The sequence below is a fragment of the Chiloscyllium plagiosum genome, unplaced genomic scaffold (genome assembly GCF_037043375.1).
Source record: "Chiloscyllium plagiosum isolate Xiang-an unplaced genomic scaffold, Cpla_swu_hap1 HiC_scaffold_15, whole genome shotgun sequence".
Taxonomy (NCBI): Eukaryota; Metazoa; Chordata; class Chondrichthyes; order Orectolobiformes; family Hemiscylliidae; genus Chiloscyllium; species Chiloscyllium plagiosum.
This window is the reverse complement of record NW_028270153.1, coordinates 27912423-27937496: the sequence shown is the minus strand read 5'-3', so window position 1 is coordinate 27937496 and position 25074 is coordinate 27912423. Positions and strand designations below refer to the sequence as shown.

Here is a 25074-nt window from a genome sequence, read left to right as displayed (position 1 = left end):
GTAAAAGAAAATTCAACAAAATAATCCCCACGTATTGCTGCGAATCTACATTCTCCTACTTCACCAAAATCAAGACGCCCTTAAGGTCACGAATGACGGATACCCATCTAGAGGATCAGCTAAAACTGCAGACCTCCATGCTGCAACCAAATATTCAAATGCTTTCCTACAAAAAGCAGTCACAACAAAGTCATTAAAATGTTAGTTAACTTTAGAATTAGCATTTTTTTTCTTTTTTTAGTTCATACATAGTAGTTAGATTTTTACAAAATGATGTGAATTTTGAAGAATATATGTAAGTTTCTTGGATGTGGCCTTATTAGATTACAACTAACATAATGCGGCCTTCCAACATGAAAAGATTCCCCACCTCTGACTTAGACTGTTTACAGAGTGTATATACTTTAGTATTCTTTACTGAGAATCTAACATTAGGGACCATCTAGTTAGCTAGGTAAAAACAATGACTGCAGATGCTGGAAACCAGATTCTGGAATAGAGTGGTGCTGGAAAAACACAGCAGTTCAGACAGCATCCAAGGAGCAGGAAAATCGACGTTTCAGGCAAAAGCCCTTCATCAGGAATACAGGCAGAGTGCCTGAAGGGTGGAGAGATAAATGCCATCTAGTTAGCTGTAAATTAATTTAATAGAAATTTATTTTTAATTAGATAGTTGCTACAGGTAACAATGGCGATCAACAGGGTAGTGCGTTTAACCGGAATAGGGGAAATCAGAGACAGTTCAAACATCCCTGACAGCTATATTTGCAAGAAGCTGACTAGTTGCAGCTTCTGTCAGACTGCATGGATTGGTGGAATGACAAATAGACATCCTCATGAGCATGCAAGAAATGGAAGGTGTCATAGACAGGAGCTTTAGAGAAGTGATCACACCCAAGGTTCAGGCAAATAGGACAGGCAGACAGTATAGGTGTCCCCTCTGGTTATCCTCCTCCCTAACAAGTCGGCCATTTTGGATACTGTCCGGGGACAAATATTTGCCTATCAGAGGATGGCGGCAACAACATCAGCCAGAATGGTAGCACCATAGCGGGAGCAAAGTATATTGAAGTAGTAGTAACAGTGGACTCTGCAGTCAGGGGCACAGATAGGCATCTCTATGGTCGTAAATAAGACTCCAGGATGGTGTGTTGCCTTGCTGGTGCCAAGGTCAAGGATGTCTCTGAGCAAGAAATTCTCAAAAGCGAGGGCGAGCAACCAGAGGTTGTGCCACACGTTAGTTCTAAAGACATAGGAAGAAAGGGTATTAGGTAGTAAGTTGAATATCAAGATTTCTAGGGCTGTAATCTTGAGATTAGTCCGTGCCTCATGCCAGTGAGGCTAGGTTTAAGAAGATAGTAGAGTTAATATGTGGCTAAACAGCTGGCTTAAGAGGGAAGGCTTCAGTTATGTGGATCATTGGGATGTCTTCTGGGGCAGGTGGGACTTGTACAAGGAGGATGGATTGCACCTAAACTGGAGGAGCACCAATATCCTGGCACGGAAGTTTGATTGTGTCACTCAGGAGGGTTTAAACTAGTGTGGCATTGGGGCAAGAACAACAGCAATAGGTCAGCAAGTGAAATAACTCAGTGGAAGTTAGAGACTATGGCCAGTAAGGCTAAGAGGAAGAACAGAAAGGGAAAGGTTACTGAACATGGCAGGACGGGGATTGTGAAATGTGTTTGTTTTAATGTGAGAAGTACAACAAATAAGATGGATGAACTTAGAACTTGGATTAATACACGTAACTATGATATTGTAGCTATCACAGAGACGTTGTAAGGTGGGAGACAAGACTGACAGCTTAATGCTCCAGGATTCCAAACTCAGGTGAGATAGAGAAGAATGTAAAAGAGGTGGGAGAATTGCATTACTCATTAGTAAGAATATTACAGCTGCACTGAGGGCTCATCCAGTGAAGCCATATCCGTAGAGGTCAGGAATAGGTACATTCACTTTGACAGGGTTGTACTACAGGCCTCCAAACAGCAAGCAGATGACAGAGGAACAGATATGTGGGCAGATTATGGAAAAATATGAAAGCAATAGGGTTGTCAAGGTGGAGCAAATTACTGCAGATGCTGGAATCTGTACTGAAAACAACAAATGCTGGAGATCACAATGGGTCAGACAGCATCCATGGAGAGACAGCAAGTTAATATTTCGAGTGTAAATAGATGCTGCCTGAACCACTCTGATCTCTGGCATTTGTTGTTTTCAGGGTTGTTATGGTGGGTGGATTTAACTTTCTCTGCATTGACTGGGGCCTAGATGGAGGGAGGTAGTGGAATTTGTTCGGTGCATTCATTAGGGTTTCTTCAAGTGATATGTAAATAGTCCAGCTAGGGGAATGAGCCCACCTGAGGGCTACCCTTATCCTTATCGATAAGTAACTTTAAACTTACAGAATTATCGTCACTGTTTCTCAAACACTTCCCCACTGAAATGGTGGACAACATTTCAGTGGGGAAGTGTTTGAGAAACAGTGACGATAATTCTGTAAGTTTAAAGTTACTTATCGATAAGGATAAGGGTAGCCCTCAGGTGAAAGTACTAAACTGGGGGCAAGGCCATCTACAACAACATTGTGTAAGAACTTGGGAATGTAGTTTGGGGGCAGTGTTTGAGAGTAAATCCACATTGGTCACCTGGGAATCCTTGAAAGGTCAGTTGATCAGAGTTTAGGACCAGCTGTTCTTGTGAAAAATTAAGAATAAGAATGGCGAGATTTGGAAATGTTGAATGACAAGACAAATTGTGAGTTTAGTCAAAAAGAAAAAGGAGGCACATGTAAGGTTTCGGAAATTGAAGACAGGTAGAGTCCTCGAAGATTATAAAGAAAGCTGGAAAGAACCAGGAGTTTGGTGGCCTAAAAGGGGCCATGACATTAAACAGGATTAAGAGAAATCCCAAGACATTTTATACATATATAAGGAGCAAGAGGGCAGCTAAGGAAAGGGTGAATCCACTCAATGACAAAGAAGGGAATTTATGCACCAAGTTAGAGGAAGTGGGTGAGGTTCTTGACGATAATTTGCATTGACATTCACAAAGGAGAAGGACATAGTCACTGAGTCTGGGTATGTTCTAGGGCATGTTAATATAAAAAGTAGGTGGTGTTGGGTATTTTGAAAACCATTAAGGTAGACAAGTCCCCAGGAAAAATATGGACAAATTAGCCATAGGCAGCAGGGCTTTGTACAGGGGGGTCATGTCTCACAAAATTGATTGAGTTTTTTGAGGAAGTGACAAAGATGATTGATGACAGCAGGGCAGTAGATGTTATCTCCATGGACTTTAGCAAGGCCTTTGACAGAATCCCTCATGGCAAGCTGATACAAAAGGTGAAGTTACATGGAAACCATGATGAGCTGATAAGATGATACAGAACTGGCTTAGTCATAAATAACAACAAGTAGCAGTGGTGGGATATTTCTTTGACTGAAGATCTGTGATAAGTGGTGTTCTGCAAGGATTAGTGCAGGGATGCCTGTGGCTTGTTATATAAAATTATACGTAATTAGTAAGTTTGTAGATGACATGAAGATAGGGGGAGCTGTGGATAGTAATGAGGATTACCAGAGGATTAATCAGGATATAGATAAACTGGAGACGTGGGCAGAGAAATGGCAGATGGAATTTAATCCAGCCAAATATGAGGTGATGCATTTTGATAAGTCTAATACAGGAGTAAAGTTTATAGTAAATGGCAGAACCATTATTAGCACTAGCATGCAGCGAGATGAAGGCAGACAGGCCCACAATTCCATGAAAGTGTCAACAGGAGTGGATAAGTTGGTCAAGAAGCGTATAGCATGCTTGTCATCATCAGTTGGGGCACAGTATAAAAATTAGCAAGTCATGTTGCAACTGCATAGAACTTTAGTTAGGCCACATTTGGAATATTGCATACAGTCCTGGTTGCCACATTATCAGAAGGATTTGGAGAAGGTACAGAAAACGTTTACCAGCATGTTCCCTGCTTTGGTGGGTGTTATCTATCAGGAGAGATTGGACAAAATTGGTTTGTTTTCATTTAAATGTCAAAGGCTGGGGGGAAAACTGATAGAAGTTTACAAAATTATGAGAAGCCTGGGTAGAATAGATAGTCAGAGATATTTTTCCCAGGTTAGAAATATTCAATTACTTGGGAACATGGGTTCGAGGTAAAAGGGAGTAACTTTAAAGGAAATGTGAGAGGCAAGTCTTTTTATACAGATGGTGGAAAGCGCCTGGAATGAGCTGCGAGAGGAGGTGGTAGAAGTAGATAGCTACATGAATAGATAAGGAATAGAGGGATTTGAACTGTGTTGAGGCAAAAGGCTTTTAGTTCTGACAGGCATCATGTAACATGCAGGTTTGGTGGGGCAAAGGGCTTGTTCCTGCACAATACTGTTCTTTGTATTACTCCACTTCAAGAAATATTGAATGATTTTAGTTCTTGTGAAATATGCTATATTAATTCATTTTTGTAGATTTTTCTTTACAGATTCAATTGGGTTAATTTTCCATGTAAATAATATCATATTAACAAAATACTTGACTGTGGACATGACATGAATCTAACTGCAGAATTGAATTTAAGGGTCTCATTCATGGGATTGTGTACCTTCTGTTGAATCCATTCCACAACCAGGGGTAAGTGAAAAATGTGCAGAAAACAGCTTCAGTTTCATTGAAGAAGGAACTAGTTCATTTTAAATTGTTCAATATCAACAGAGAGGTGATAATGATTCCCAGGTTGGCCACTCTGAAAGAAGTCTAGGAAAATCTTTAAAAATCCTTTGAAGAGTAAAAAGACCTTATTTCATCATCGATTCTCTATAGCAAGTATACTTGTCAAATTGGTTCATTAGAGACAAAAGAAAAAGAGTTTCTCTCTCTTAAGCATCTGAAAAAAAAAATGTAGTTTTCAATTTGGAGGAAGATCTAATGGCATTACTTACTGAACTACATCCCATTGATGCTCAGGTCGGTGTGACACAAGGGAACAAAGCAAAAGAAAAACAGCACAAAAGAACATCACCGCTTTGTGCTCCCTTCTAGGTCCTACAGGTAGCCTTTTAAAATGTGCCACAATTTAAACATTTGAAAGAAATAACTGATTTTTTTTTCAAAATATCTGAAAAGAACCAAATACAAACCTGCAACCATAACTTGTCATGCTGGGACCACTTCCCACCTGCGATACACTGAAATGTGGCATTTTGTCCTGCGTTCACCTCCACGTTCTGTAGCCGAAGGAAATGAGGGGCTTTCCCTAAAAAGAAATTCACAAAGTAACAAGAACAATCAGTTGGCAATCCCAGTACAATAATGACCTTATTTGGTTAAAGCTATTTCACAGAATCGCTTCAGTGTGGAAACAGGCCATTAGGCCCAACAAGTCCACACTGACCCTCCGAAGAGTAACGCACCCAGACCCATGCCCCTACCCCACCACTCTACAATTCCCCTGACTAATGCACCTAACCTGCACATCCCTGAACACTACGTGCAATTTAGCATGGCCAACTCACCTGACCTGCATATCTTTGGATTGTGGGAGGAAACCGTAGCACCCAGAGGAAAACCATGTAGACACGGGGAGAATGTGCAAACTCCACACAGTCAGTTGCCTGAGGCTGGAATCAAACCCATGTCCCTGGTGCTGTGAGGCAGCAGTGCTAACCACTGAGCTCCCAATCCACTCTGAAATGCCTGGAATGTCTTTAGAGTTTCACCAAATCAGCCATTAAAACTGTGCAAGTTTGCCAGGAATCTTGCACATACAGCTCAAATTAATATGGATCTACTAGGAGAAAGTGAGGACTGCAGATGCTGGAGTACCAGAGTTGAAAAATGTGGTGCTGGAAAAACACAGCAGGCCAGGCAGCATCCGAGGAGCAGGAGAATCGACATTTCGGGCATAAGTCTCATTCCTGAAGAAGGGCTTATGCCTGAAATGTCGATTCTCCTGCTCCTCGGATGCTGCCTGGCCTGCTGTGTTTTTCCAGCACCACATTTTTCAACTAAAATGGATCTAACCATAGATATGTAATAATCAGCTGTAGGTAATTTTTCATGATCCTAGGAAAGTTCAAATTGATTAATGATTAAGAACATCACACCAGTATCATAAAAAAGGCCAAATTTTGCAATATAAATAATGCAGGGTGTATCAGCATAAATGCTGTTCAAGAATAAATCAGATTATAAACTCAGATTACTACATTAGAGTACTTTAATGCAGAAATCAGGATGTTCCTGTGAAATTTGCCCTGTTGCTCTGGAACATTCACTGTAACATTCCAAAATAAGCAAATATCGATGTTGGATACACGCTAAACTAGTCAGAAAATGTTTATAGTCTTTTCCTTCAAATGTAATTGAATTACTGCCAAACAATCTACGTGAGACTGAAAACTCATTTTTAACAAGGTTGGCATCTCATTTCTTCAAATTCTAATTCTTGTTTGGGGATGATAAGGTGGGGAAGTGGGAATTAGATTAGATTAGATTGCAGCGTGGAAACAGGCCCTTCAGCCCAACAAGTCCACACCGACCCGCCGAAGCGCAACCCACCCATACCCCTACATTTACCCCTTACCTCACACTACAGGCAATTTAGCATGGCCAATTCACCTGACCTGCACATCTTTGGAATGTGGGAGGAAACCGGAGCACCCGGAGGAAACCCACGCAGACATGGGGAGAACGTTCAAACTCCACACAGTCAGTCGCCTGAGGCGGGAATTGAACCCCGGACTCAGGCGCTGTGAGGCAGCAGTGCTAACCACTGTGCCACCGTGCCGCCCACAATAAGTCAGGCAGTAGGATTAGAGGTTGAAGTGGGTGTGCAACAAAGAAGAGAAGTGCGTAGGATGCTATGTAGCTTTGATTTCTAATCACTGCAACTTCCAAAGAAATTCTGAGAGCAAGTATGATTTGTGAGCTCTAGTCTATTATTATTGACTGTTTGGTCAGGGTACTAGGATCTTGGAGAGATCAACAGTGAAGGAGTTTAATTGTAAATCCACCAGACCTAAACTAACTCCAATTTTTAAAAATTGTCTTTTTATTAAAAGCTGACGTAACCTAATGGGAGCAAGAAGGCGATAGGAGGAAAAGTACAATTAATAAGCAAAGAAAATCATTTTTCCAAGATTTTTAAAAGATTAGAGAAAATATACAAAATTAGAAATTAATACAACCAATAAAATCACATCCTGGTTATATTATTGTCTGTTATATTCATATGAAATTTCTTCTGTAATTTTAATAGAATTACACATCCATTTTTAAAAAAAGAGAAGTATATGGGTTATAGTATCAGTTATGATGGCAAAATATACAAATTTGTTATTTGTTATATCAGGACTAAAATGTGTTACTTCAGAAATTATCTAGACTACACTGTTTTGACAATTTGTCTTGGATACAGATGCAGAGGAGCTGATCAACAATTATGTTATTACAAAGCAACATTTGTCATTTCATATTATCTATTTCAGGGTAATATTTACTTATTAAAAAATGAAAATTATCATTAACTCCTCAGACTTGTTGCCAATCCTGAAACCAATACGAACTTTATAGAATAATGTTTCCTTGCTCTCCTATAGCCTAAATATTCAGGACACTCTCTTCCTCATTTATTTTACATAATTGAAATCTTCAAGTTTGTTCGAAAATTCATACTGATATCCTCTCCATGTCAATAACATTTCTTCACTGAGAGAGTTCTATCATCTGCAGCTCTCAGACCCAACACTCTGCAAGCTCTGTGTCTCTAAGATTAATGTTCTTATATGAAGCTCCTCTCTTGCATATAAAATTTTTAGTTGCTCCTATAGCTTTGAGATACTCTCAGCTTTTCTCCCTTTCTGGAAGTAACTTTGTGTAACTCCAAACTTCTTTCTTTCAATTATTACCTTTATGCTTTTTACCCATTCCACTTAATGGCATTTACAATATCATGGAAACCTCGTTATCTCTGCCAGCCTGGGAACACAAACAAGAATGGCACTGCTCATTGTTCAGTAATGTAGGAAGCTGAATATCTTAAGGGCAGATTGGAAATTTACAGCATTTTACTCCACTTTGTCTGACAAAAAATAGCAACAAGGATGGTACTAAGTGTTGGGAGCTGTGTGTTTCATCATGCTACAACTTAAAGATGCATCATTAGCAGCATGAAATGTGACCTATGCTGTTTACCTGTCCACTGTTTATTAAAGTCACACTAGTAATTCACTTAATTTTATACAAACTGAAACAACACTGCAGATATTCTGTGGTTCACTTTTCAACAACTGTGTATAAACAAAGAAAAACTCTTCCATCATCTAATGTGTTCTGTCCTATTGACAGCAGAATCTTTAGGCACAAATTGGCCTTGAAAGTAATCTTTCTTTGCATCAAAATCCTACCTAACACCCCTGTTAATCAGCATGGCCAGCATCACCTTAAAGGATGAAAATAGTAAGAAAAAGCATGGGTGTAATTTCTGACCCTCTCTTGGATGGTCTCCTTTAATGGAATAAACATTGACTGGGTTACATGACAAATTACTGCCCAGCTAGTTAAATTGAAAATTACCTCACATGTGTTAGCTTTCTCTAAGATGTCAACAGGTTATTTGTGTTTTATGTCAAAACTGACTTTAAAATATCCATGTGGCACATTTTTAAATTGACAGGTAAGCATGCTGGGAATTGATACCTGGTTGTAGATCAAAATTCAGAATCAGTCACCTACTTCTGCCAGACCCAGTAGTGTTTCTAAACAATCAGAGAACATGCACAGGCCTAATAATTCTGTGTTGCTATAACAACAATTTGATGTCAGGTTATCAGAATAATAGTTACTTCAGGGCGAGGAATTATGCTAAGAATATATTAGGTTTTTTTTATCTTTAAATAATCGACTTCAAAACTAACTCAAAATTTTGATGCCATTTCCCAGCAAGCACAGCATGATCTCAGGAGGAAACAAAGAGATCTGTGTAAGAATTTGTTGTTGCTATGGTAAAATTAGATACTATAATAAACTATGATTGGTATGGAATGTATGGAATGAAAAATATTTAGCAACGAATGACTGGAAAAATAAAGCTCTAAATGCAGAGTGTGACTATCTTTAGGTTCAATTAATCTCAGTCCAGCAGCGTCATTGGTGAGATTCTTGATCCCAAATATCAATATAGGAGAGAATAGAGTAGAACTTCGGTGTATGAATGTAAAAATTCTCCTAATCTTATAATTTCTAACTCTAACACTTTAATAAAACAAATTCAGTTGACAAGAAACTGAGAATGGAATTGTTTCAAATGTTTAACATTGAATCCAAAGAGAGCTGATCAGTCAACAACAAGACAGCTATCAACCATACAAATATTTCCAGATCAAAGGAAATAGTCATAGGACTTCTCAAATTTTACATTAGAAGCAAGTTAGACCAATTTTGAAAATTGTTTTCCATTACCGGTATTGACAGGAGTCTTTTCAATCAAAGGATGTTTGATAGCTGATTTACTGATTTATCACTGACCTTTATTCTTTTCTTCAATTGCAGCAGTAGATTGTCTAGACTGACTAAGTAGTTGTACTCATTTCATGTTGTAATGGTCAGACTCTCAGGCAATTCCACAAAGAATGGCTTTGTTTTGGTTTTTCTACTGATGACTCTGATTCTTCCCAACGCACCTTCCCATTTTCAATTCTGGCATGGCATAACCAAATATCCTCTTGCTCTTGTATTGGTAGTTGTATCCATTCCCCTTTTCTCTGTGACTGAAGTTTGATCATTTCTTCCCTCCAAACACAGGAGGCTTTTTTGTAGATTTCCAGTAGAACTGTATTTGTTTAGCCTTTCTGGGTTAGAACTTTTCCTTTACCCCACTTACTATTGCCACTTTGAGAAGTTGATTTGCTGTGCGATGGATAGACTTGCCATATTGGTAAAATTGTGTTAAACAAATTATAATATCTTCCATCGATTTCTGCCACCAACTTTAAACATTTTCAAAACTATGGTGATTTGCTGACCAATAAGCTGTTTGTTGTTCCATTTAGCTTGGAACTCCTAGCATTTATCACATCTGAATAAAATGTGTCCATACAACTGGTTCAAAGGGTTAGCACATTAACTCTCACAGGAGATAAATATGAATCCTAATATATTCTCGTGATCCATATGCATTTTTGTCTGTTATCATGCAGTGTGGTATAACTACCTGATCCCACTTCTATATTACTTCAACTGGTTTGTTGATCTCTAATATTGAAAAGCATGGCCAACTGTGGTGACAAGCCTGTGCTTGGAATGTTGGTTTGCAAGATATCCATAGATTACTCTGTTCCACTTGGAGTCACAGATTTCTTGCAGAACTGAATTTGTTTGGCTTTTCTGGAGAGCATCTTCTTCACTTCACTCACTGTTGTCACTTTCAGAAGTTGGTTTGCTTCAGTTTTGAAGAAGTGTCACTGGACCCAAAACGTTAACTGCTTTCTCTCCACAGATGCTGCCGGACTTGCTGAGTTTCTCCAAACATTTTGTTTTGGTTTCTGAAGAGTTCTTTCAATTTCAACAACTAATATGTTTGCTGTGTAAGCCAGAAGTTGATATTGATGATTTTTTTCTTGAAAAGGAAATAATTCTTGGAATGTATGGAATAGTGCCAAATCTGTCTTAAATTATGCTGTAATACAACTGTTTTAGAACAAATTGATTTACTATGAAATTCACAACCATCAATTGTAAAACAATCGCTAAGGACCAACTGCATGCAAATTGGGTCATGCATAGGAGTGTCCCTAGAGGCTATTAATGAACGTGTTCAGGGGCCTTTATTGTCAATGTTCCTTCTTTGGTATTACCTCTCAAATAACAGGATTTATTGGATTCAATTATGGCCATCTATATTAGTGGGACTTAAACTTCTTAGGAATACTGGTCTAGTACCAAAATGACTATACCATGGCCTTCTATTATAAAGCTATATTTTTATCAATGTTGAAGCATTTTAGCACTGGTACTTGAATTTTTTTTTTTAAACTTCACCTAGACATTTCCCATGGTGTCAGTCCTTTTGTAAATTTGACTTCCTTCTTCAGTAAGTCACAGAAATGTAGAAGCAAACTGTTTTAAATAATCAGGTTTTCCAAGAATTCCTTATTTTGCTTCTCATCTAGCGTGAGTTGAATTTAGTTTTTAGTCCACAATTAGACATTAATCCAAACTTATTGTGTCTTCTACTTAAAACATCATTTTATCCTTGTTCACTTCATTATCGTTTTGCTGGCAGTTCTTCAAATAGTGTTTTCACTTACCAATTATGATCCTGTCTCACAAAACTAAATATTATACGCCAGCACAGAGACCACTTGACAGTGCCTATGCAGGTCTTCTCTGAAATTGCTCTGAGGTTGGACAGATTCTAAAATGAATGAATAATGATCCCTATCATCCAAAAATGGTCAAGAAAGCAGTCAACAGAAAATTGTTCTTCATCTATTAGATGAGATTAAGTCCACATTTTGCATTGTGATGATACTTGGCTTTAAGAGGTGTATTTTGTCCTTTTTTAAAATGAAGTTGAGACAGAGGTGATAAGTGGTCAGTTCCAAGCCAATGAAGTAAACAGTTTGTGAGGCCTTGGGATTTTTTTTTAAAGCACTGAAACAATAGAAGCAGCACAAATAGATGGGGTCAAGTTCCCATAGAACCAGGATTTTCATTTTAGCTTTCAGTAATTGCTGGGGTCTTGAAGCTGGATGTGGAAGCTATTATTCCTCACTCTGTTACAGGTAAAAGCTGGTGTTCCTTTCTTGCTGCTAAAATTGGATGGGAGGTAATCGATTTTACTGAATTTGCCTTTGCTAAGGGTGTGTTTATGGGATGTTACTATACTGGAACAGTTGCTGTTCAAAAGTTAAATAACCTGTTAAGTTTGCCAATAGAGTTGTTATTCTAATCCTTCATTCTTTTGTTTGTATTTTACCTATAGAGTAAGAATAAAATCTGTTTTTCTTCAAGCCTGGTTGTTTGACCAGTCAAATTATATACAGAACACAACATCTTACACTTGTCTTTGAAAACAAGAAAACGTTGGGGTCTCACTAACTTCTTCATATATTTTAAAGGGGTTTGGTCTGGTCCGTAACAGTATTCATGCTGTAAATTTGCTAATTCAGACAAGCATTATCTCTGGTTTCATACCCTATTTGCGGATTTTGTTAAGTGCTCTTGGATTGATGTACAGATATGCCTTTATATTCTCATTCAGTACCATCAGCACTGAAGGTATTTAGATGGGACACTGACCAGTACAAGAACTTCTTCAGTAACAAGCACATGAATGGGTTTGTCAATCAGTCCTTTTGCTATGTTTCCATGCTGAAAAGGCAGTTATAGGGGAGAGGATGAGATTTGCTGAATATGTTGGATAACTTGTAATTGTATCTCTTCTTTGAAGCCACCTTGGTGAGATTAGTTGGTGTTGCAACCGAGAATGACAAGAAAACATTGTTCAGTGAAGACTACCATTGACATTCTACCTTAATTAGAGTTTCCTTTGTGCCATACGAGGTACTGGCAATTGCATGAAATGAATTAGAGAGTCTCCAGGTCACTGCTGGATTTTACTTGTGTCAAGGTCCATGTTAAAGCAACTTCCTGGGCTGTCAGGGAGAAGGCAACAATAAGTCACATGAAATGTGATAATGATCCAGAGCTGCTCTTTTGGTTAAGAAAACTCTCTTAATGGCTGCCACATCCATGCACTTATCTGTCCAGCTCTTGTAATACATCAGATAGGATAGGGACAGGATTGTGGGTGGTGTTGGAAGGCTATCCACTGGATTGTACATTCTCCTCCACCTTCATGCCTGCCAGTGCAGTGTTGGAGCATAAGATCTAATTCTCCATTAGCTTTTTGTTCCATTTAATGGACTCATCAGACAAAGTGTTCAATTCTGTATATGTATTCCTTTCCAACTTCAAGTGAGACATAAATCTTTCTTTCTGACATGACATTTTCATGAAATACACAGCCTATATCATAAGGTTTGAAAAATTTCCTGAGGATTGCATTATTGCTTCAAACATAGAATTGTTAAATCTTCAAAGCATTACTCTTGTTTCAGTTTTATATTCCATTGTCCAAAATTGACGGTCATGAAAAATTCAAATGCCTTTTTGTGTCCTGTAACTCACATGCATTTGCTGTTTGAGTTTATTTATAAAGACAGTCATAATGAGACATAGGCAGATGAGATCTCATCTGCCTATATTCTGATGTATGGCAAAATTCGTTATAAAGAATAAGAAAAAGGAAAGTATAGCAAGAGTTCACAAATGTTTAAACAATGGTATCAGTGATTTAATTTCCAGTAAATAACTTCTAATAAATTGTAATATACCATATGTTGGTTAAGGTAGTCCAGTCCAATGTATCTAGCGTACGTTTCTATTTGATTTCAGTTTTCTTAAAATTGTACTTTGACTAAGTGGGGCATTTTATTTATAAGGCAATTTAGAAATATATCAAATAATAGGAAGCATGAAAAGCAAAGCTGGTGACTCGAAGTACAGCTGTTACAGTGTGAAAAGATTGGTTTACCCTCGCTCCTAACCAAATGAGCTCCAAGAAGCATGGCAAAACTCCTCAGAAATTCACCAGGATCAGTAGCACAAAGATGTTGCTGTCAACCAGTGATCAAAGTGAATATATTTTACCTTGCAGTTTAAATCTCTCTCCACTTTCCATAGAATAACAATGTGTTCCAAACTTTCAGTGATCAGAACACTGGGTAAAATCAGCTGCAGCAGAGGATCAGAATAAGGATGATATGGCAAGTGTCAGTGCCACCTATTTGGTGCACAGTCCAGGAATGCAGTGGCGAGACTAATGCTCTGGCAACATGTCTTCAAATCACATTATGGCAGCTGGTGGAACCTGAATTCAATTAATTAATAAAAATGAAGGGCCTCAGTTGGCATAGGGATGAGTAGGTCTCCCAGAACTTCCTCATTGCTTGTAGCATTACAACAAGATTCATGGGATCCATGTTGACTTGGGGGGAGTGGGGGGGGGGGGGGGCGGGGGGGCGGGGGGGGGGGTTGGGGGGGTGGTGACATGCATTTCATGCAAGTGTGGAAAGTTCAAAGGAAATGTTAGAAGCAGTTTCTTTTTAACACAGGGAGTGATAGATGTCTGGCATGGTCTCCCAGGGGTGATGGTGGAGGCAGATACGATAGTGGCATTAGATGGGCTTTTAGATCAACACATGAATATGCAAAGAATGGCGGGATACAGACTAAAGGCAGACAGAAGGGATTAGTTTAGTTTGGCGTCATGTTCAGCACAACATCGTAGGCCAGAGACTGTTCCTGTGCTGTACTGTTCTATGTTCTAAAAACGGGTAGGCACCAAGAATACCGACAGTGGTGCCCAATTGTATGATGTTTCCCACCTCCTATCCACCATAGTGATGGTGATGGTGGAGAGGGTGTGTAAAACTTGGATCAAGATTGGTGAAGCACTGATATAATGAGAGCAACATGCAAGTTCATATTCTGTCTGTGTCTGACCATTGGATTTGGCTTCAATTTGTAAAATTGAAGTAGCCTCTAGTTTGAATTGATCGATTAACGGTAATTATTTCTGAAATGTCCTTGAAAAGTAGGTCAGGCCTGCACGAGAGAGCAACATTATACAAGTCCACACCAACCCCCACCTAATACTATGTGCAATTCACCTGACCTGCACAGCTTTGGACTGTAGGAGGAAACCCACACAGACACAGGGAAAATGTGTAAACTCCACACAGACAGTCACCTGAGGCTGGAATTGAACCAGGGATCCTGGTGCCATGAGGTAGCAGTGCTAACCACTGAGCCACATTCTTACATATAGTCACTCCATTAACTAATGCTCTGGTAAGCATGGAAGAAAGTACTAAGGAGCGTGAAGCATTGATTAAAGTATTTTGCATGCACTTTCACCCAAAATTATTTTTCTTATATAAAATGGGTGAGATTTAATTAGCAATCTGAGCACTGATGGAAGCGACAGTAGCCTCTTTCGTAGATTTAAAAGCAATATTATGGGTAGGTAGATCTGAAGGATGAATTAATCAGACAATTTATAGTAATTGGGATGAGGAATGAGAGATTGTCAGATTTTTTCTAATCCAAGGAGGATTAAACAGCGAAAGTAGCAATCCTGTTCACAACACGGGCAGAAATCAGGGCCCCAAATTAGCTGGTAATGTGAAGAAACAATAGAGATTGTTCTAATAATGTCAATTTGGTAGCCTGTAAGATGGCCTATTACCCTCCCAAAAACCAGCCAAAAAGAGAGCAGGAATCAACATGATTGTTCAGATCAGGTTGTACAAGATGTGACTCGACTCAGAATTATAAGCATAACAAATATCCCACAAAAATATCTGAAAGAACTGCAGATGCTGGAAATTAGAAACAGAAATTTGAAATTGCTGGGAAACATCAGCAGGTCTGGCAGCATCTTACAGCCTCCCCCGCAGGGGAAGTGATGGCCTAGTGGTATTATCACTGGGCTGTTAATCCAGAGACCTTGGTAATGTTGTGCAGCCCTGGGTTCAAATGCTGCCATGGTAGATGGTTGACTTTGAATTCAATTTAAAAAATATCTGGGATTAAGTGTCTATGAAACCACTGTCAATCTAGTTCACTAATGTCCTTTAGGGAAGGAAACCACCATTCTTACCTGTTCTGGCCTACATGTAATTCTAGACCCACAATAATGTGATTGACTCTTAACTGTCCTCTTGGCAATTTGGGATGGACAATAAATGCTGGCCTAGTCAGTGATGCCCTCATACCACAAATGAATTACAAAAGATCTGTGGAGAGAAATCAGAGTTAACGTTTCAGGCCTAGTGAACTTTCTTCAGAACCGTTTCTGTTCTGAAGAAGGATCACTGGACCGGAAATCTTAACTCTAATTTTCCTCCACAAGTGCTGCCAGACCTGCTGAGTTTTCCCAGTAATTTCTGTTTTTGTTTCCAACAGGTAGAACCGAGTCCTATACATGTGGCCAGTTGAGTATTTGGAAAATATTGCTAGTTGATTAACATCAACTGCAACACAAAAATGAAAGAACGCTTGAACAAAAGGAACATTTCCAGAGACACGGACATCCAACAACACAGAAAAAAAATTCAAATTAAAGATATAGAACACCAAGTAAAGACACCTCAGGACGGTAAAAGGAAGTCAAAACAGCTTCTGGAGCATCAACCTGAAGGTCCAAGGATTTGAAACAGTATTTAAACTTGAAACAGGAACAGCTGTTTCAATGTTGGCCTACAGCTTGTCATTGTCGAACTGAGAGTCAGACCAGCTATATTAAAACTCCAAAGTTCAGGAGGCATAGAACTTCAGGGGTGTGGCCAAATCATCGTGAAGCTCAGTCACAAAGGATGAAATACCAATGAAATACTATATCTAGTGAGGACCCATAATATTACATTGTTAAATAGAAATTGGATGAACAATGTTAATCTAAGTCTTTTGGAGAGGGTGGATCCAGTACCTCAGAATGAAAACTGGAGAGATTTCAGCAAAAATATCAATACTAAATGTGGAGGCAAATTGAGGCAGGACTATCACATTACTCTGCCAGCAGATGCTAAAGCCTTCTTGTATGCTGCAAGGAAAATTGCTCATCCTTCAATGGGAAAAGCAAAATCTCCTTTGGACAGCATGATTGAAAGTGGGATTATATTGTCAATGAAAGAGCCAAAGGAATGGTTCCCTTTGAGATTTGCATGGAGAATCATAGAATTTCATGATGGCCCTTCAGCCCATCCAGTCTGCACTGACCTCTGAAGAGAATCCCACCCAGTCCCAACCCCCACCCCATCCCCATAATCTGCATGGATTTTCACAAAGGCTAACCCACCTAACCTCCACATCTTTGGACTGTGGGAGGAACCTAGACCACCCAAAGGAAACCCATACGGACGGCAGGGGGTGGGGCGAGAATGTGCTAACTCCACACAGCCAGTTGCCCAAGGCTGGTATCAAATCTGGAGCCCTGAGTTGTGAGGCAGCAGTGCTAACCACTGTGCCATCCAATGTAATTCTGTTCTAATGATTGCAAGTGGGAAAGCTTCAAAGCATGTGTTGTTCTTCAGCAATATTCTACTTTTAATGGTGAGTAAATTAAAGGAAGATTAGTGTTCAGATTTTACCTTAGGCCGGTTAAGTACTTCATTTAGTATGAATAACTGAACAAATATGCTCAAATATTTCTCATCATATGGATGTTATTTATGCAATAGATTTAGCCTTTCACTGTGGAAGTAGTTTATGGACCCACTGGGAGTTTTTTAATAGAACATTGAAATGTTCATGTTCCTCCTTTATTCATCAGCTATACTGATTATAAACATTTATCTTGATTTTATTTTGATTAGTTCTGAATCTATGTCCAGTGAAGATGATTATTCTCCATTTCACAGTCTTTTTGTCATCTGAATTCTCACACCAGGTTTTGTCGTTACTGTTTACAATAATATAACTGCCGCAAAGTACATCAATTGTTTTCTACTAAGTTTCCAATATTTACTGAATAAAAGCAACATTTCTTGCTAATCTTCTCTGAGCCAAAGCTTTATATCAAAAATAAGAGGATTGAGGGAGTCTTCATCCAAATTATCAGGAGATCCACTAGCCATGAAGTTTGATTGCACAATTTCAGTTACAGCAAGGGATTCTGTCAATAGGGATTCAATTGACAATGAAAGCTTCCTTCAGAGACAGATTGCAAGCTGTTTATATTTTCCCTTCCCCAGGGTCTACCTCAGCAAATATTTGGTGGAGATTGAAAACAGAATCTCCTGAGATCGCTATCAAAATAGATTGTTTCCACTTATACCAAACGTCTGCAGAAATAGGATTGGTACAGTATTTGAGGGTGAAGTTAGATCTGGGAGATAATGTAAACCGACAGAATCACTTCTAGTCAACTGTTGGAGGTTATAGAGTCCTACTGAAGCCAATTGAGTTGACCCTTGGCCAGTGTTGTATGTCAAGTGATACCATCTGATTTGCATCATTGCACAAGTCTAGTTTTACTCCCTTTTGGCTTTCAAAGGAAAATTTTATTACATAGGAAGACTTCTTGCAAGGCCAGTTTCTTCTCTCCCCCAGAATTGTCATATTCATTACAACTCTTACAGAAACATATGAATGGATGCACTGTTACACTGTGTTCTTAGAACAACTAAACTAAACTAACTAAATCCCACCGGGGAACATTGAGGAGATCGTGATCATAAGGTTCAGGATGGTGGTAGAGAACAATGTGCAACAAGCTCGAGTGAGAAAAATCAGATGGCGGAGAGCTGACTTCAAGGGGGCAGGAGCAGAACCTAGCAAGATCGACTGGAATAAAAAGTTGGCAGGAAAAACAGTGACCAAGCAAAGAGCAGACGGTTCAGGTACAGTCAATTGGGAAAAGTAGGGCAAACAAATCCAGAGCTTCCTGGATATCGAAGGAGGTGGAAACTAACATTAGAAAGAAAGACTGAGCTCATAACAGGTGTAAGGCATAAAATACAATTGAGAATCAACAAGAATACTGAAGGTTTGGGGGTAGGTGCAAAAGCAAATGAGAGAAGCAAAGAGAAACTGAAGCTAATACAAAAGGAAAATCCCAAAGTCTTCTAAATGCATATAAATAGTAAATGAGTGCATAAAGAAGGATTAGGGCCAAATAGTGACTTAGAAGAGGTTTACAAATGGAGTTTGGGGCATGGCAGAGGTGTCAAATGAATAACTTTTGCATATTTCTTTACAAAAGAGGATAATTCTGCTCATCCCACAGGGAAGAGAAAATAAATCTCTATCACTAGAAGGGACCAAAATTACCAGAAGGAAAAAGCAATGGATAGATTGTTGGCATTTTGAGTTGACAAGGCACTGGGACCGAATGAGATGGACCTGATGGTTTTGAAAGAAGTGAGGGTAGAATTTGCAATCGCACCAGCCACAATTTTCCAGTATTCCCTGGACCCGAGGAAGGGGCCAATGGACTGAAGAATTTCAAACATTACTGCCTTGTTCACAGTAGGGTAAGGATAACCTCAGCAATTCAGACCAGCCACTTTAATTTCAGTGGTGAGGAAGATTCCAGATAAAACTATTTGGGATAGAATTAATAGTCACATGACAACAAAGGTGAGTTGATCAATATAGTTTAATCCAGTTTAGTACGGGGGTACAGTTAACTCAGTTGGCTCGACATGGGTCCAATTCCTGCATTGGCTGAGGTTACCATGAAGGACTCTCCTTCTCAACTTCTCCCCTCAACTGCGGCATGGTGACCCTTAGGTTAAATCACCACCAGTCATCTCTCTCAATGAGTAAGTAGTCCTATAGTTTGGTTGGACTATGGCAACTTTACCTTTACCTTTTAACACAAAGCCACACAAAAGACTTGAGAGGAAACTTATAGTATAAAAGGGACAGTAGCACCATGTATACAAAATTGGCTGAGTGATAGGGTACAGAGAATAATGATTAATGGATCCTTCATGGACAGGAGGAAGATTTGTAGTGGAGTTCTCCTGGGGTAGGTATTGGGGGCCTTTCCTGTCCTGATATGTACCGATAACTTGGATCGTGGTTTACAAAGGCCAGTTTCAAAGTTTGCAGATACACAAAACTTGGAAGAATTGTAAACTGTGAAGACAACAAGGTGAAACACCAAAACGCCATTGAAATGTTTGTGGAAGAGGCAGAATGATGGCAGATGCAGTTCAATGCAGAGAAGTGTGAGGTGGCACATTTTGGTACAAAGAAACATTAGAAGACAATACAAAATAGGGGATGCTGAAGCTGAGGAATCTGGGTGTATATGCATGCAGATCATTGAAGGTGATAGGACAATAGAGAGAGCAGTTAATAAAACATACTGTGTCCTCTGCTTTAATAGAGGCAGAGAATACAATAACAAGCAGATTATATTGATCTTGCATATATTTGTTGGACGTCAAATTATAGAAAAGATCTGAATGCACTGGAGAGTATTTTGGAAGAATCATTCCAGGAATGAGAAACTTCAGTTATGAGGATAGTTTGAAGAAATTGTGGCTGTCGTCTAAGAGAGTAGATAGCATGGAGGACATTTGAAAGAGGTTTTCAAAATTATGAGTGGGCTGGATAGAGGAAATAGGGAGAAGCTGTTCCAGTTTGGAAAATGAACAAGAATTAAATGGTATAGATGTAAAGTGAAGTGCAAATGCATTGAGGGTGATGTGAGAAACAAACTTTTTCACTTAGTGATTGTAAGAGAAGATTAGATTCCCTACAGTGTGGAAACAGGCCCTTCGGCCCAACAAGTCCACACCGGCCCTCCACAGAGTAACACACCCAAACTGTGTGGAGAATGTGCAAACTCCACACAGACAGTTATCCGAGGCAGGAATTGAACCCGGGTCCCTCGTGCTGTGAGGCAGCAGATGCTAACCACTGAGCCACCATGCCACCCCAATGTATGACCTGGAAATGTGGTGGAGGCAGGTTCAATTGAGGCATTCAAGAGGGGAAAGGATGATTATTTAGATAGAAATAGTATGCAAGGGAATGGAAAAATTCAGGAGGTTGGCTCTAAGTAATGATGCTTGTTTGAAGAGGTGTGCCGTCACAATTGGCTGAATGGCTTCCTTTTGCGCATAACAATTCCAAGATTATATATTAATCCAAAATATTGAATTGGTGATTTTTGAATTTTTGTTTATTCATTCAATAAGAAATAAACATCATTTGCTGCCATTCCTAATTACTGGTGAAGTTGGCAGTGTCTTCTTGACACTTTGACCTTGTTGGTAGACAGGAATTTGACCCATCAACATTGAAGAAATAGTAATAATGCTTCCCAGTTTGTATTCTACTGACTTGGAGGGTAATGTACAAGTGGTGGTGTTCCCAAGTGTCTACTGCTGCTTTTGTTCTAGACCGTTCAGATTAATTTTTTTTTGGACAAATTTTATCGAAAGAGACCTGACAAGTTGAGTCAATGAATTGTGTGTCAGTGGTTATAGAAGTCGTTGAACTGGGTGCCAACTAAATTGGCTTCTTTTTCCTGGATCGTATTGATCTTAAATGTTAACAGAACTGGAATCACACAAACAAATGGGGAATACTTAATCAGAAACCTATCTTGTGCTATGTACATGGTGAGTAGCTTTTGGGAAATCAGTAGATGAGTTACTTGCTAATTTCCAGCCTCTGGCCTCTTATAGCCACAGTACATATATGGGCAGAAGTGGGTACTGCAGATGCTGGAGATTAGAGTCAAGATTAGAGTAGTGCTGGAAAAGCACAGCAGGTCAGGCAGCTTCCAAGGTGCAGGAAAATCGATGTTTTGGGCAAAAGCCCTTCATCAGGAATCATGTGGCTGATCCACTTAAGTTTATGGCTACTGGTAAAAAAATCAATGACTCTGATGGTGGAATTAGGTGAAAGTAATACAACTGAATGTCAAGGGGAAATGGTTAGATTCTGTCTTGTTGGAGAGTTGGTGCCAGGCATTTGTGTGGTATGAATGTTCCAAGCCACTTCAATCCATCCATGTCCAGATCTTTCTGCAAGCAGGTCTATTTCACTTCATTAAATCAAAGACAGTATTAAACACAGGAATTATTGATCATCCCCACTATTGATCTTATAATTGAGGAGAGTTGATGAACTAGCTGAATAACATTCAATTTAAGCCATTTTCCTGAAGAATACCTCCAGTGATGTTCTAGCATTCCTATGTTCAGTATCACTTCAGTTAGAATCTATTGTCAATGGTTATTTTCAACAAATTATTTGTTTTTTTTTGCCCCAGGACTTCAAAAGTGTAATAGTTCCTACCTCCCTCAATCATTCCCTTTCCTTCTTTCAAAGTACAAATGGCAGAGTCCTTCAGCACGGAGACAAGTCCTTTGGCCAACCAAAATGTCCATTCACGGTAATCCCAATTTCCTGCACTTGGTCCATATCATTCTAAATCTTTCCTATTCATGTATCCTATACGAATGCCTTTTAAATGTTGTTAATGTACCTGCCTCAACCAATTCCGCTGGCAGCTCATTCCATATACATACCAGCCTCTGTGAAAATAATTGCCCTGAAGGTTCCCTTTTATTCTTTACCTTCTAACCTTAACCTGATGCCCTCTAGTCCTTGATTCCTCAACCCTGGCAAAAAGACTGAGTGCAGTCACCCTATCCATGCCTCCCATGATTTTATGTACTTCTTTAAGCTTCCCCCTCAGTTTCTTACTCTCCAAACAAAAAAGTCCTAGCTTGTCCAACCTCTCGCTGTAATTCAGACGTTTGAGTCCTGAAAATATCCTTGTAAATTTCTTCTGTACTCTTTCCAGTTTAATAACATCCTTCCTCTAACAAGTTGACCAAAACTGAACGCAATCCTCCAAGTGCGTCCTCACCAACATCTTGTACAACTGCAACATAACTTCTCAACTTCTCTACTCAATGCTTGAAGGCCATATGCCAAAAGCTTTCTTTCCTGCCCTGTCTACTGAACTCTGAGGTCCCTCTGCTCCATTACACTCCTTAAGGCCCTACCATTCATCATGATTTTACTTTCCAAAATGCAAGATTTCACACTTATCTATATTAAACATCATTTGCCATTTCTCAGCCCACTTCCCCAGCTGATCAAGGTCCTGTTGTAATTTCTGAGAACCTTCCTCACGACCCACGATACCGCCTATTTTAGTGCCATCTACAAGCTTACTAATCATGCCTTGGTACATTTTCGTCCAAATCATTGATATAGATAACAAGTAGTAATGGGCCCAGCACCAGGACCCATCACCTCATTACTACTCTCGCTGTTAGCTTTGCTCAATGTCTTGCCTCTAAAACAAAAGGTTGTACATCCTAAACCCCTGAATTGATCTAGGCTATACTTGACAGAAGATCTAAAAGAACAAATTGAAAAAGAGTATCTTTGCCTATTTCCATATTTAGCTCCCTGCAAGTCAGGATTTTACATGACTGACTCCATAGATTCTTAATTGGTGGATTGTTCAGTCTGACCATAATTGATATAGCTTGTGTTGGAATCTATTTTTTCCCAGCATGAAATGTCTTTCAAAGGTCTCAGGATAGGAAAGCTCAGCTGCAGCTTGACAGTCAGCTGACCAATACTGCTCTCACTAGTATTGCTGTTTTTCCAATTACAGTTCCTCTCTCCAGGTGCTTTTCCTTCTCCCGTTCATGTTGCTCGAAATCAGATTCTTCTTGTCTGCCTTCATAAATATCAACTGAGTAAGGCCAAGCCATTTCAAGAAATTAAATCTACTACAAAGTCTGCATTCTCTTGGGTATCAAGTCTTACTTATTCTCACTGCTGTCTTAACCAATGTCCAGTGTGTTGTACTGCAATAGTGATTTCAATTTTAAAAACCATGCATGATTGTTGTCAATGTTTTTTTAAATCTGAAATTGAAGCAATAATTTGGATTTTTTTCCTAAACTAACATATTAAACAGAACACCTACAGCTATTGTTGGCTACTAGCTTTGACATAATGTTAAATACCATCTCCTGTCTTATACAAAGAGAACCTTATCAAACATTTTTGCCCCAAATTTAGGGTTTTCTAAAGTTGAACTGCGAGTGCACTTAGTCATTCCCTTTCTGCATCTGACTGAAACTACAGGGTTTGGCAATAGTGCAAGTGGATGTGGAAAATATGAAATTGTGATTTGTCATTCACTGGTAAGGCACGGGCTGACAGTGGAATGCCTCTCCAGTACCTCAAAGTGAATAATCAGTGAAATTAATTAAGTGGATGAAAAATTCCTCTCTGCCACTCTCATATTACCTTTTTACAGATTTTGTAAGCCGTGTCCACTTCGCTATAAATAGCTTTTCACTGGTGATCCATAAAACAATAAGGCATAGGAATAGGTCATTTGGCCTCTCAAGGCGAAAGTGAGGACTGCAGATGCTGGATATCAGAGTCAAGTTAGAGTGGTGCTGGAAAAGCACAACACATCAGGCAGTATCCGAGGAGCAGGAAAACCAATGTTTAGGGATTTCTGATGAAGGGCTCCTGCCCGAAACGTCGATTTTCCTGCTCCTCAGATGCTGCCTGACCTGCTGCGCTTTTCTAACACCACTCTAATCTTGAAATTTGGCCCCTCAAGCCTGCACTGCCATTCATTAAGAATATAGCTGACCGACTCCCCTCACATCCATGTTGCTGTCCTTCCTCCAAACCCTTAGTTCCCCAGCTGATCAAGAATCTATTTTACTTCAGCCTCAAATATACACCATGACTCTGCCTCCACAGCTCTCTATGGCAAGGAGTCCTGAAGATACTTTCAAGGAAAAAAATCCTCCTCAGTCTTAAATTGGCACCTCTTTGTTCTGAAACTATGCCCTCTGGTCCTGACTCTCCCATGAGGGGAAATATTGTTTCTGCATTTACCCTGTCAAGCTCTTTAAGAATATTATATGTTTCAATTAGATCATCTCTCATTCTTGTACACTGTAGTGAGTCCTCACTTTTGCCCTGTAGTGAGTAAAGTCCCAAGCTGTTCAGCCTTTGCTCATAAGACAATCCTTCCATTTGAGAGATCATCCTTGTGAAGCTTCTTTGAAATGCTCATATGAAAAGATACCTTTCCTGAAGTAAGGGGGCCAAAACAGCTCACAGTACTTCAGATGTGGTCTTACCAGTACTTTGCACAGTTGCAGTAAGACTGCTCTAATCTTTTACTCCCTTGAAATAAGGCCAGCATTCCATTAGCCTTCCTGATTACCTGCTGCTGGCTTTCTGTGTTTCTTGCACAAGTACCCAAGACCATTTGTGTTGTAGCTTTCTGCAGTTTTTCTCCATTTAAATACTATTTTGTTCTCCCTTCTAAAATTAAGATTGTCACATTTTTCCACATTATAGTTGATTTGCCAACTTTTGCCTATTTACTTAACCTATCAATCTCTCACAGCAAATTTTGTCTCGTAACTTGCCTTTCCACCTATTTTTGTATCATCTGCAAATGTGGCTACAGTG

The 25074-nt window shown here is 39.3% G+C and overlaps 1 protein-coding gene across 7 annotated transcripts in view; it reads right to left on the bottom strand.

The window, feature by feature from the left end:
- The window catches only part of ptprt (protein tyrosine phosphatase receptor type T), a 1424809-nt gene that overhangs the window by 816975 nt on the left and 582760 nt on the right, over positions 1-25074 (bottom strand). For all 7 annotated transcript variants that reach the window (XM_043710562.2, XM_043710557.2, XM_043710558.2 and 4 more), the window contains one exon: positions 5148-5263. In XM_043710562.2, coding sequence (XP_043566497.1) covers positions 5148-5263 — 116 coding nt within the window. The remainder of the gene's footprint in view (positions 1-5147; positions 5264-25074) is intronic.